General features: G+C 36.8%; 1 protein-coding gene across 4 annotated transcripts in view; it reads right to left on the bottom strand.

Moving 5' to 3' along the window:
• ADK (adenosine kinase) overlaps positions 1–15,126 on the bottom strand; it is a 298,735-nt gene that overhangs the window by 269,879 nt on the left and 13,730 nt on the right. For all 4 annotated transcript variants that reach the window (XM_052799044.1, XM_052799045.1, XM_052799042.1 and 1 more), the window contains exon 2: positions 12,607–12,681. In XM_052799044.1, coding sequence (XP_052655004.1) covers positions 12,607–12,681 — 75 coding nt within the window. The remainder of the gene's footprint in view (positions 1–12,606; positions 12,682–15,126) is intronic.

A 15,126-nucleotide genomic window follows, 5' to 3' on the forward strand; every position in this document is an offset into this window, starting at 1 on the left:
TACTTCAATATAGAAACAGGAAAGAGCAAACAAACAAACAAGGAGCGAAACCAACAGAGTGAGCAGTCAGCCTTACTAATTATTTAATCCCTTCATATTCTTAAACAGAAAAGCATGTAGCTAAAACATTTAGCTTAGGAAGAAGAAATGCAGGTAGGAGTAAAGCACACACTAGTGGTAATGAGAAAATAGCAATAGAAGGTTAAGATGCTTCTGTCTGAAGACTGCTGAAAATAAATTACTTCATAGTTATCAATGACAAAGAATCAAGTCCAGCTAGGGAAAGAACATGTAGCATTGTCCTGGCAGAGAATTACACTGCTTAACAACACAAAAGCATCTGCTTAAGGAAAAGTTTGAGTGCAACTCCAAGCACAGATCTTGGCCATTTCATTTATAAAAAAATTCCAGACCTTAGAACACTGCTACTGGAAAAGAAATGTCAGGGCTGAGAAAACGAAGGACCATCTTGGAGAACCCATGGAGGAATTTCTGGTGTTTTCGTTTTTACCCAGTTATTAGTACCCAGTTCTTGTGTATTAGTATGACTGGAGTCTTATTTGGCTGCATCATATCCTATACAAACCTCTGTTTTTCAGAAAAAAACTTGGAATTTCTGGGTGAAAGGGATCCCAAAAATATTAGCAGAAAGATTTTTTTACCACAATACTTATTATTAAAATGAAAGATGGATTTAAATTTCAACACAGAATTAAATTAAAATTACAGTCCTGAAACCTAAAAGAAAAAAGAAATACAGTTATTGATGTCATAAGTTAGAAGCATTTTGTTTCCCCAATTTCTTGCATGGATATGATCACTAATTTAAATATAAACATTTCTAGGTATAGTTCTGGTGTTTCTTCTTTGGGATTTCCCCCCCCCGCCCCTTAATCAACATTTTCCTAAATAGATTTTTCTAAAATATTCAGTGTAATAAGATAGACTTCCCACTGATAATATGGTTGGAAATCAGGACTTTAATCAGCTATTAATATTGTAAGACAGATTTAAAGGGCTTTTGAAATTGAAGTAAAAAAAATAATAGGTTTAAATGATTAAAAGGGATTAAGAAAGCCAGGAAAGTTCAAAGCCTGTTAATCACCAGACTGCAGAAAACTATGATCACTTAATAGGGTCAGCCCTATCACTCTGGACTTAAGCATATAGTAGTGGCCTTGTCAAAACAGTTTTCTTAACTATAAACTAGTGAGCTAAAAATTTAAGACATCTAAACACTTCCGGTATACAGCTAAAGAAAAATGTTTTTTCCAGTAATGATTTTTTAAATATCTGACTGCAAGCACCTTCTAAAAAGCTGTACACACTCTGTACATTCTTTCGGAAATCAGTATTCTGAATTCTATACTCATTACACTGGTAGAAATATACTTGGTTGACCTTTAGTAACTCCATCAAGGAATAAAATATTAATTCAATTTATGCAGAACTACAGGCAGTTCTGCTTACAGACTGATATTCTTTTAATATTATTTCTTTGAGCCTTCAATATTTAAACCATTTCTTTAGTCATACCACTCATTCTGCATTGTTTCTGTTCTGAAATCATAACCTAACCTTTACATACCGATTTTCTTCAACCAGAAATAAACATTGGTTTGTGGTTGAATTAATTTTGATTATAAACACAAACCAGCTTTCACAATCTTGCGTTAAAGTTTCATTTGCATAAAAACTTACCAAAAAAAACCCCAAAAAGTAACAAGTACATAACCTGAACAGTAATAAACTGAAGGGTTCCTGTTCTCTTCCTAGTTATCCACAATTACTTGCTATTATCACTTTAAAATTTATTGTTTGGACCAACTTGTACCAGTTCGACAACAGATCCTGTCAGCACTAGTACTGAAATTCCCCAAATACCTCACTGCTGCATAAGCAGCTCAGCTCTGAGAAGGAAATTCTAAAAAATATAATTCAGCTAAGGCAGAGTAGTATGGTTGTGGACGTGACCCTGAGATTCTCCTACCTAGATTTATAGATTATTTTAATGATTTCTTCTAAGTAAAGACTCTCTGTATGCCATACATGAACAGCACTGCCAGCTACTCAACTGAACTTCTTTACGCTCGAAAACGAATCCTTCATCTCCTTCTTCTAAGGATAAGACAGACTTGTAAAGTAATGTGCTTTAGGTGTCAGGATGAAGTTCAAATGGCTCTACTTCTACAATAAAATACAGGTTAATAGTTTGGACAAACTAACAAAGGCAGTAACATTACACTGTTGCAAACTTAAAGCAACAGTGTTAGGCTCCATCAACATGCAATACATTTCATAACTGAATTACAACTTTGTCCCCATACTAGATCTGTTCTGCTTCTATCTTTAAAAGAAAAAAAATGAAAACAGAATTTCTAAAATACAATTATTTTAATATCTCTAGTAAAAAGAAAGAAATGTCACATCAATAAAAATCAATTAAGACGCAGCAAGAGACAAGTATTCTCCAGTGAAGAACTCATAAACCACGAAGTCAGCCCAGAATATTACTTTCAAGCAATAAAATCCTCCAAAAGGATAATAGTGGAAGTGCTGAGGCTGTATTGAATCTTGATTGATGTTAAATACTTTATTGTCTTAAATGTGCTAAGAATTTACCTTTTCATCATTCATACGGACCGAGAAAAAGACTGGTGTAACATATTTAACACAAAATGCATTGCTCTATTTAGAAATCGTAAGAAAACTAACAGTGAGTCTTACATACCAGTTAAAACTTTTTTCTTATTTATTTAAAAAAATATAGTTTAAGATGTATTCCATTTTCCTGTTACACAACTTTATGGATGTCTTTCTGTTTGTGACAGGCTAGGCAAAAGTTATCAATTCCATGCTATTATTGCAACCTAAATGAGTCTTCGTGCTGCCTAAAATCTAGATCTCTTCCATCATTTGTCTCTGCACCTGAGCACTTGTTACAGGACAGTTCAGCTTATAGAAACTTAAATAGGGAATTGTCAGGGAGTTTGTGTGCCTTAATTTGCCTTCTCTAAAAATGATTTTTAACACTGACTAGAGCAAACAGCAAGCTACAGACAAGTGTTGCAGCTACTGTGAAATTCCAGCCCTGCTGAAAAAACTTGTCCAAGCCACTAAAGGCATTAGCTTTATTGGAAAAAAGTAGCATATGGAAAATGGCAGAGAAGGTTTCTTTACTGCACTGAAAATTTTAATTTCATCCTAAAAAATGAAGGACCAATACCAAGATGGAGGGAAAAGCTCTTGAAAGATAAACTCCTTGCTCTGCTACCACAAGAGGATCAGACATACAGAAAATAGCAATTACTGCTTCTGAGAACTGTTCCTCCCTTTCGCCTCTAGCCATAGCCACTGTTTTGTATCTTAACCCTTCACCCACAGTGGTAGCTGCAACATCAAGCCCAGACTTCCAAGGATCTGGCAGAGGAAAAAGGGACTGAGGTATTTGGACAGTTCCTGCCATTTATAGCCCAGAAGAGCTTCCTGCTTTGGCTGAGTAACAGTTTTGTCCCAGGGCTGGTTGTAGAAAAAGGTGTTTTGAGTATTTCTGAGTCAGCAGAAATTTGAAATTCAATATCCTCCTATTTTGTAGGGTTGCCAGGCTTCTTTTATTAACTTTGTTCCTCAATTTACATATAAAACTTGAAATGTCCTGCTTTTGAAAACAAGCCAGCTACACCTCAGATGTTCTTGGCTAAAGCAGGAATTTGTAGTTGGCGCTTTCAAAACAATAAAAAGATAGTAATTACTAAAGCAGCTTACTCATATTAATTAATTAGGTATTTGAATGGTGGAATCTGTTGATACAACTTTACAGTTTGCCTTAGCTCATATATGCTAGCCATGTCCCTAGCACAAAAGCTGCTAAAGAAAGAAGTCAGGGATTTTGCAGAGGCTAACTTTTGCAAAGGTGGCAAGATTCACTTTTTTTTTTTTTCCTTAAGTAAAGAAGATAGGTAATTCCCAGCCCACAATCCTCTGAAATGTGATTTCCAACAACTCCGAGCTTGTAGAATCGCAATCTAGATTAAAAATACTACAGACATTGAAACTGAAACCATATCTAACCAAGATACACTCCAAACGCTTTACCTAACATAGGCCAGCTAACACTTGTGTTCTGTTTAGTACTTGTTGTTTAGTACTGCTGTACATAACATCACAAGCACAATTCAAAACCAAAATAGCTTCAATGAAATACACCAGAACACAGTCTTGCAAAAATGAAGTTATAGCAATCAAATTTGGGGGAAGGTCTTCAATCTCTTTTCCACATAGCAACTCTATGAAAAAAGTTCCCAAGAGATGCATGAGATTCTAGAACACTTTGCCTCTTCTACTGGAAGGCCAGGAAATATAAAGATTAGAAATTAAAAGAATAACATTGTAACTACAGTTCCTGTCTTGAAAAAGAGCAGATGAAGTATGAGCTTGAAGCCACATAAAACACTGGGATTAAAACATCTGCATCACCATATACCATTTTTGTTTTTCTATTAACTTAATATCCATAGTTGAGAGTGCATGCCACCTTTAGTTGGAGGGGTCAGGCAGTGAATTTGGTCATAGTGTCACTTCTCATGAAGGAAGATGACTGTACACTTCATGACTAGAATGACAGCATAATTTTACAGTGATCTTTGTCGCCTATTTTCCTACCAGTGGGAAGCTCCTGTTGCCTAAAAAGAATAAAACCCAGCCTCAACACTAAAGACAAATAGCCTCAACAATACAAGGATTGAAAAAACATCCCTGGTAATATTTGTATTTCTATAACTTCTTGCTACTGTCCACTTGTTACAGCTTGTTGTATTAGGCAGTCGTATGCTCTCCTTTACACTGTCATGTGCATCTCATTCTTGCATTGAAACTTGATCACTTTTGCTGTGACTTCATGACATGGGAAAAAATGCAAGGAAAAAAAAAATTAACTGGAGCAAGCTGGAAAAATAATCACCCAAAATTGTTTAGCCATAGCTCCCTAGTCTTCATGTGATAACAAGACAGGCATAAACCCACAAGTTTAAAGTTGAACTACAAAATGAAGATAATTTGTACATTAAAAATAATTCATGCAGCTTGCAAAAACACAGGGCTTTTCTGAGTGCAATTTTTGAGTTGTCCTAGAAGATATAGCATTGTTTTATAGGATTTGGCACTGGTTTAAAATAAGAATCTAATAGCAGGACACATACCGCAAACATCTACACCAGTGACTGATGAACTCATAATTGAATCTCATTATAATAATTAAAAAAAAGAACACATAACACTTTCACTGAAATACCCTATTATCTTCTTAAAGAGGGGAATCAAAGATTTATGAAATGAAGGATCTTTGACCCCAGCTCTGCATTTAATCTCAGCTTATTAGGGAACTGCAGGCTTCATGACATCCTGAAATCTACAACACCGACTTGGTCTCCAGTAACTTGGGAGTATTGATGGTTCTGCCCTGACAAAAATAAAGTAAAATAGCACTCAAACAGCTGGTTTACCCTTCTGCAGCCCATGACGAAGGGAAAACAAGAACACTGGTAATTAAAAGGAAGACAGGCTGCCTCCACCCTCTCCCTGTGGCTACAGCAGAGACCACAGGTCCAACACTCCAGAAAGGAACAGGACAAGAAGAGGCAAAGCACAGAGCAGGCCTGGACATGGTTATGTGACACAGAGCACAAGCATAATATCGGGGATCAACAGCGAGTGGCACAAGCACTTCATAACATAGGTTACAGTTAACAGTAACACTGACATGGTAATTGCACATTCTTCAGGAATAGCCTGACGAAATAGCAAGTTACTAAAAAGAAATATTAAAAGTTAGTATTCTTCAGCTCACAAGTGATCAAACTGTTTCACTATATTACTATAGTAACTAGAAAAAAAAACCTCTAGCCTTTCCTATGCTGTTGGAAATTTCAGTTTGGAGAGCAGGATGGGAATGGAATGCTATTAAAATCGCATCTTATTACCCTGTAATTAAAAAGAATGCCTGCAACCATACCGAAAACGTGAATCACAATTTTTATCTACTGTATCCTAAATAAAAATCAATCCTGTAATTCTGCAATCAGGAAACACTAAGATGAAAAGTTTTTCAGTACAAACAGCAAGTACCACTTTCAAAGAGAAACTTTTACCATCTAGTTTGGATGAACTCCAGTTCTCTACTGAAAAACCCAGCTTCCTCCATCAAAGACATCTTCAGCAAGGGTCTTTTCATTTAATGTTATTGCCTAGTTAAAAAGAGACACTTAATTCATAGAGCTCTTCCACTTGCAGTTCCTTGTTTGCATGGAGGAGGCAAATGGAACCCAATATTTCATCATTTGCCTTGTAATGCAACTCCCAAAGTTTTGTTAAACAAATTTTTACTTGGGGCTCAAGGGAAAATACAGATAAGCTCTGTGTGTGTGTCAGTCTGTCATGTGTCTCAAGGTTATTTTAAAGAAAACCACTAATCCAAAAACTGGACATATTCTATTGACATGTATTAAATAAGCAAGTTTTCTGAAGAAATGGAAAAATAAAAAAAATGAAGTTATGATTTAGAGTTTATTACTAGGCAAGTATTTAAGAAAGTGAAAATACACAATAAAGAAGAGATAACAAGGAGTGGAGCATTTCCTATTCATGAACATCTTACATCTTATTTTACAGGTAAATAAGTAGTTACAAGCTCTTCTATAATCATTGCTCAAGCTCAGTATACCCTGAAAACATTACAACTCCTCATGCAAAACTCTGTCATTGCATAGGTAGATTTTTCAAATAGCCTTTTCCGAATGGAGCTTAACTAAAATCTTTCACTCATTGAAACTACACATTTAACTAAATGCACTAGGAGAAATTATCAGGCTTGTAGAAAGCTCTAATTATGTTGTCAGGAATACTACCAAATTTATATGTGCATTAGTACTGAGAGGACCTTTTTAAGACAGCCATCATTACCCTAAGTTTTTGCAAGCAAACACTGAAGTTTTTATAATTTACCAGCAGTTAGATGATGCAATTTGGCTCAGAAGTTTCAACAATGTTCAGACCCTGAGATAAGCTAAATTGACTTCTACAGATACAACTCAAAACCACAAGGTAATAATAAAACCCTCAGCTGTTCAACTTCTCTGCCAAATGAGCCAATGCAACAGATACTTTTAGTAGCAATCTTTTATGAGGATTATTGAAACAATGGAACATCATATAGCAAGCTATCTTCTTAAAAAAAAAAAAAACGGGTTAATTTTCAGGGAGAAGTCTTAAAGTTATTACTATATACTTTCCAAACATTCAGCACTGTACAGACAAATAACACAATCCCTAACTCAAAGCAATACAAAAACCCATTAACCTGTCCCAGAGGGTCGATGAAGCACACAGAGTCAAAGTAAACACATTAGTGAAACTGAAAAAGCTGTAAGTTTGGGGGTTTCTTTCCCCACTTAAATCTTTGATCCTGAAGCCTCCTAGTACTGAATCACCACTTGTCTTTCTCAGTCTTCAAGCTCACTCCAGCATGTGTTTTTTGGGAAGGGCTTGTTTTGCATTGAAGCCTTAAGACTGTGTTGAAACCTGAGTTTGGTGAACAAAGAATCACTTCTGATTGTGTAAAAGCTATTTACACCCTTTGCCACTTTATTAGAGTTAACTGCATGAGTGGTGTTTTGTTTTGTTGGGTTTTGGGGTTTTTTTGTGCTATCAGAAGTTACAAAGGCTTCTGTTGGATACAAGCAAAGGTAACAAACTGAAAATGTTGAGAGTAACACATGATAGAACGGCTAAAGCCACAGTTACACAGACCAACCTAAATTTAATTCAAGTAAGCAGATGTTTTTCATTTCAGCTGCTTCTCAAACCTTTTCCTAATTTATAATGCAAATTCCCACAACAGTGGAAAAAAGATCAAATATGTACATCATCTTCACTTATATCACAGCAAGCACTAAACCAGTCTCAAACTAGAAAGTTTAATTTACCAGATGCCAACACTGCTCTGTTAATAAAGTTTGTGTGTAACTAATCCATCACCCTCCAACAGTACTCTGCAGTGAAGAAAGGTAGAGAATAAGCAAGCATCTTGGGATCTCCAGTAATGACCGAACCACTTCCAGTGCTGCAGCCAAGTTGGTAGCACAGCGCAGGAGATCCCTACCCATACTTGTGAAATTACAGATCAAAATGACAGCATTTCTTCCTTCAGTGTGATGATGTTCTCTTTTCATACAGTAACCATCACCACCACTCCAAAACACAAACACACTTTGAAGACCCCATTCATTCTTCCTCTCCCATTTCTTCAAACCTGTTTTTCCAGTGAAGAATAAAAAGATTATAAACCCATTTCTTGGTTTACAGATAGTTTGTATTTACAACAGTGTCACAGAGAAGGCAGGGAAGAGAACTAAGGAGCAGATGATACAGGGCATGAAAGCTATTAAAAACTACAGATCTTTACTGAGCGCTTTCAATGAACTTGTGCAAAGATTGCCATAGACCTGATTTTAAGTAGGAAAAAACCCAAACACACATAAGGAGAAAAAGAATTGGCTGCTTTGACAACCGATAAGTAATCAAATAGCAACTTGTAAGCCTGGACAATGACGGTGATCAAATAATCAGTCTAGAGTTGATGAATATAATGGAATTCCGCATTCAGAGTAGTAACATACCTCACTTCATGAGATCATGGCTCTGGTCAAGAGCCCAGAAAATAGAGTGAAATAAAGCAATAAGCATCCTTAACCTTGATGTGACAAATAGGACATATATCATAATTTCCCCTCTATCTCCAGTCCTTTTTTAGAGCATGGACTGAAAGATATTTACATGCTTATACAGGTGCTGGCAACTACAAATATTTTCCTCACCTTCCCACTGGCTAATTAGGGAAGATACAAGGTTTTCACATATTCAGAAGTTCCAAAACTAGCATAACAACTCTGTCAACATGAATTTGCCAATAATGATTCTCTCCGCCTCCTCAGTTCATGCAGTTATAGACCCAAATGTTGGACAACAGCAAGAGATTTGTCCGTTCTGTGAACACGATTCTCAACCACTGGATGTGCACTTGAGGTGACAAGTAATGACCAGATCTCTACAGCATAAAAATTAACTATATAGTTAGGTAAGTGTCAAAAATTAAATATTTGCAAAACAGAGTGCTCTAGAGGGAGCAATGAAACAGATGCCATTTCCTAACTTTTAACAGCAGGACATTGGAGTATTTACAGGAGTCAACAGTACTGAGTTTCTATGGAGTCTTAAAACATCACTGCCATGTTAATCAGAATTTCTTTGCCCGCTTTATTAGAGTTTAATATGCATAGTGTAGATTAAATTATTCTTAAATGCCTGTTATAGATTCAGTAGGTAAAAGAATAATTCCTATTAAATGTCATGGGTAGAACCGAGTACACCAAAAGCCTTAATGAATACCTGTTAGCAAAATTACTTTCACAGATTAGTGCAGCTATAGTTAGCAATTCACCCAGAAAGCATCAATCCTTTTTCTCTTCTTTCCCCTCCCACCCATAAAAAGCTGCTCTTTGAGCCACCACCTATATCCCAGAAAAATTAAACAAAAATAAATACTGTTAGGTTATGGAGTTAATGCAAATTAAGGGCGGGGGGGGAGGCATTTCTGATATTTCTTTCATGTAGATACTCATAAAAACCCAGGACATACAATGGATTATATTTACTTCAAGACTGCTCTCCAGCTCTGTGAACAGAAACTGAAGTGGTTTTGGGTATCACCAGCTTTCAACAGTGCCATCAACATTGCTAACACTTTTTCAGATTGTCTCCCTGAAGAGAGATATGAAATGAGACCCAGAAAACGTAACTACCTGCAGAGGCCAAAGCTCCTCTGACTCGGGTAATGCCAGACTGCTGATGTGGTCTGAAAAGCTCAGACAAGCACAGTGAAATTCTACTGTGATATAAATTAAGACCACCCCTCCCAGAAATAGTCTAGGAATGGCTTAAAGCTTTCCAAAACTTGTCAAGAGAGCAAAAGACTTTGGAGCCCAGATTAAACCAAAATCCACCTCGAAAGAAAGGTTACAGGGCTGTGCTAACAACCCAAGCCAAAAATACCCACCCAACCCTCCAATACTGCTCATATCCTCAAACCAGTATTACATGGCAGCAAGCTGGTTTGAATCTGGCAGGGGCAGGACTGCATCACGTATTCATTTTCAGGTTTATTTATAACAAGGATTGTGGGCCATTTAAATATTGTTAAAAGGACCATTTGAGACTTCCTACACAATCTTATGCTGTTTCCATGTGCATTTTCTTAACAGAAGTTACAAAAATAATGTAATGTCCTGGTTAAAGGACTCATTTTAATACTCTCTCATTTCATTGACAATATACATTGAATAAACTTGCAACATCAAGTCCTTTATTCTGAACAAAGGTAGTTAGTCTTAAAACTGGTTACACAAGAGAGGATGATAAACTAACAGAAACAGTGAAAAAATTAAATGTATAGAATTCTTATAGGTGTTTACCTAAACTCTTTCCTCATTTTACTAAGCTACCTTCTCAAGTCAGAACCTGGCTGGCCTGATGGCCCCATTAAACATGTCCATCCAGTTGAAGAGGTGAGACACAGACTCCAGTTACCTGATCACTGCCAAGATACCAAGAGCTGACACCATGTGGCTAGAGGTGGATGCACGTCTTGTTTGACAAGAAAAAACAGAGAGACTAGTCCGGTATGACCAACAATTTCTCTGTCAAATGCTTCACAGTTCTGAAATGCCTATGTTCTTGCACCTCCCTGCAGCATTTGAATAACTTTATTCTAGCAGTTGGTCTACAGCTGGGTTTTCTATTTTATCTCCCTTCACAAGCTGAGGAAGCGTGGGATTTGACTCCCATTTCAGGAAGCATTGCAAAAGGTAGTTGGACTTAGAGTAGAACATGCTCGTCTGTTTGTTAAATGGACTACTATGCATACAGTCACAAATAGGGAACTAGAAATAAAAATCAGGTACGTGTGAAGAAGGTAGACAAGCTTCTCAGTTTTCAGGTTATTACAAGAGCTATCACACTATCAGCAGGTCCCCTGTGAAACTGTTGTTGGAGGACTGCTTATTGCTTTAAATAATGCAATACTCCACAAAGGCATTTTGGCAGGAAAGAAATGCTCACAGAGCATATGCTGTTCCAAGAGATAATTTAACTTGTCTGACAGGACTCAAATTTTAATACATAAGACTTCTAATTTTTAAATTAAATTAAATTCTGCAGAGCACATCAGGTCCAGCAAAAAGCACAATGCACTCTTGCAGGATTTCAGGGCTGCAATATAGATCCCACCACCTCTTTTATGACAGCAATTTATAAGGATTAGTTGAGGGGGGTATTGCTGGGCAGGGGCATTATTTATGTTCAGAGACTGGTTTTCAAGTTATTTCAGTAGAAACATAAGGCAGAGAATTACATCAGAATAATTTACGTTTTCAGAAATCAAGTCTGTATCTCGAGTGCTCAAAGTTCCAGATGTTTTTGAGATTGATACACTCCATTACATTTTTTGCCTTCAGCTTATAATATTCAGGCTCTCACTTAAACACCTTTAGGTAAAACTTGAGTGATAAAATATCCATTGCAAAACAGATTACTGCTATTATTAAAAGCTTCAGAACAAAAGATTTGTGGCTGACAGTACACATTCACAAATAAAAACTCTGCACCTGTCCTTTATTTGGTAATGTGAAATTCATTCTTGATCCAGTACTCCCATTAATAACTAAAAGAACAACTAGAGAAAAAAAAATCAGTAACTTTAAAAATTAAGAATTTGGAGCACTCTGAAAGATGAAATCAACTTACTGATCACTTGCAAACAAGAGAAACAAAGCAGCAACAACTGGAAGAAAGTGAGCTCATGCAGAAGGATTTAGAAGAGCAACTATAATTTACACCTCTGAAAAGACACATCTCTAAGCTGATCAGAGAACGAGCAAGCTTAATGCCAACAGCAATACACAAACAGCAATTCAGCAATATGGTTATATGGATGGTAGCATAACAACTAGGCTTAAGCAAGATAACAGACCACGTGATAAGAAGTGGTCCTGTTCTTGACTGATAAATTGGAATATATTTTTTAAAAAAAGAAGGTACACTTGCACAGCTTTCCTTGCTGTGTTACAGAAATGGCTTATTTGCCCCAAAGTCATCAATGAAGAAAGAAAAGAACACTGTAATAGTACACCAGAAGTAGCACACAAGTATTCATGCAAGAGCTACCTACATCTTACTGACATTGATGGTTGCTTCCAATTAAAGGCTGGCAAAGACAGCGTGAAGAGACTAGAATAAACAATTGATAGAAAACAATAAACACCAAAACCACATGAAAACACTGAAGTTTTTCATTGAGACCACCACCACAGCTTCATATAGCTAGAACAATCAAATGACTGATACAATATTGGCTTCTTCCAGCGTAAGGCCAGAATCCCAGAGAGATCAGCACAAACTTAGCATTACACAAGCAGGTAGTCATCCATTTATTTATAGGCATCATTCTGGAAACAAAACTGACATAAAAAAAAAAAAAAAAGAGACATCCAGACTTACTTGTCAAGGAAGTCCTTGTCCACAACTGCACAGATATCAAGCAGAGGATTTCCCATTCCAAACAGGACATTTTCACTGTAAGAGAATCAATTATTTCAAGTTAGCTCAGCATTAGTTTATTGTTCTAGTATAATATGTTGAAGACTACTTTCTATTAGAGAGATACACATTTTGCCCAGCGCAGTAGCCACATGGAGACCTGACATATAGACAGAGTCAAATTTGAGTGAAGTATTATCCCACAGTAATCTTTGATCAATACACAGACTGCAAGCAGTCAATGATATATAAAGGTATATATTCTGTTAAGCTATCATTCACTCAGATAAAGAATTAGAGCTGCATGGTACATTCTGTTGTTTTAAAGGATTGCATTCAGGTTCTAATACCAGATTTTAGACAGGGGGAGCATCAGATCAGGTTGTAAGAATTTCACTGAACAGACTTAGTTGCTGGGTTTACTCTGCTACTGACCAATAATTAACAATTTAAGTCTGTTTTAATAAACTTAAGAGACTAAGGATTCTGCATTGCCAGCCATCTTAAACAGCATAGCCATCTACTGATAAGAACATATGTACTTTTTAATCAATTTGAAATTCATTACCATGACTTCTGCCACATAAAAACAAGACATCAGAGATACTGTAAACAGCTGAAAGAGCCAGCTTTAACTGTTTTTTTTAGATTCATTCAGAAACCATGTGTTACATTTTCCTGACTAGCATGTAGTTGGGTGATAATGCAGTAATACCAAAGGATTAGATATGTGGCCTAGTGTCAAGTAGGAGTTAGTGCAGCTGTTCTTGAAGGCTGCCTAAAACTGCATCCAAACCCATCACATTCCTTGCTAAGCTAACACCTGCTGCCTCCAACTGGCAAGGCAAGCCCTTGCTCTATCCACCAAAGGTAGCTTCAGTATGACCACCAAATACATCTCCCTCTTTACTACATCTCTATCAAGTATTTGCAGAGAAAGCATATTCCATCCCTCCATCCCCCCAAAAGTACTACTGTAACACTGCAGTCAGATCCAAAGTTTATCTGCAGTTGGATCCAAAGCTGCGTAACAGTGTCAGCTGAATCTCAAAGAAAGTGAGCGAGTTTTCAATTGTTCTAGCCCATTTAGAGCAAGATAAATGTTTTAGACTTGGCATCTGCCTACTAAATGATAGATCTTATTAATTTCTACTCAGCAGGATAAGAAAAAAAGAAAATAAAAGAAGCAGAAAGGGGATGATACAGAACAATCTCATGAATTGTGTCCAACAGAGGTTGGAAACTCATTCACTTATTTCCTCTCACATGTGCTATGAACAGCCCTTAGCTGACAATTATTTGTCAAATTTGAAGCTACTTGTCGAAAGTACACAGTCAAACTTCTTCCTCTTTACAATGCCACATTAGCTTCCATTAAATGCTGAATTCTGAAGACCGGAAGTGAAGAAGTGGAAAACATGATTAATAACCTTGATATTGAGACACAGCAAACCACACTTTATGTATCCTATTTTTTTGTAGTAGTTTTAAAGACAGGCCTTTACAGCCTATTTCACTGTGTGTAAAATGTGGAAGACCCTGTTTTGTCAAGACAGAGCCAGAAATCCAGCTCGCTCCTGAGACAGGTAACATCTGCTTAGTAAAAACCTGTAAGACTCACTAAATACTTTTGTCAGTGTGAAAAGAAGTACTGATTCTTCTAAATAGCATAACCATAAGTTATATCTAGCTAGAAGAAAAGAAGAGGGAGAGATGGGTGACAGTTAAGAAGACATAAGGATAAAGGGGATTGCAGCTGGAACCCCAAGATAGGACATTCTCTCCATTTTAAAAACTAAGTATTGCATCAGTAGTATTGTAGGACAATGAATGAACAAGTCAGAATTCTAAAAGTGCTGAATGCAGATTTGTCCCAAACTGTACGCTTCTGTACTTGATGTTTAGCTGATTCTCACATTCTGTGAAATTCTACACATCAATAATTTTATACCTACACTTAAGAAAAAAACAATGCGTATCATGGGTAACTTCTATATAAGACAAGTATCAGCACTTAAGTGTATGGCATGCCAGAAAACAGCAGCTGGACTTCAAAAACTCTCTGAAACACAGCTGACACGTTGACGTCACTACCTATGAAGAAGTTATTTTGTTCAATGGAAAAGCAAAATAGAAGCTACCAAACATTTAACAAGCTGCAGGCTGCAGAACATACTGGTCAATATACTTGAAGGAGCACGAGAGCAACTTTGTACTGGTTTAGCATCCACAGAAGCTCTAACAAGCCAATAATGTGCATACAAACTCACAATATGTCAGCAGCAGCAGGAACTAGCACTTTCAGTGTCATTTAATCCAGGCAGCTCTTTACATCACATACAACATGTCCTGTTCCATCCCCAAGCCTTCCTCCTCCCACAGCATTTTATAATCATCCCCATTCAAGTATTCCAGAGGCTGTGTAGTAGGGTGCCATCTGGGATGGAAAGTTTTAAAAGCCAAGGTAGCTATCACTAGGCT

Source organism: Harpia harpyja, chromosome 10 (genome assembly GCF_026419915.1).
Source record: "Harpia harpyja isolate bHarHar1 chromosome 10, bHarHar1 primary haplotype, whole genome shotgun sequence".
Classification (NCBI taxonomy): Eukaryota; Metazoa; Chordata; class Aves; order Accipitriformes; family Accipitridae; genus Harpia; species Harpia harpyja.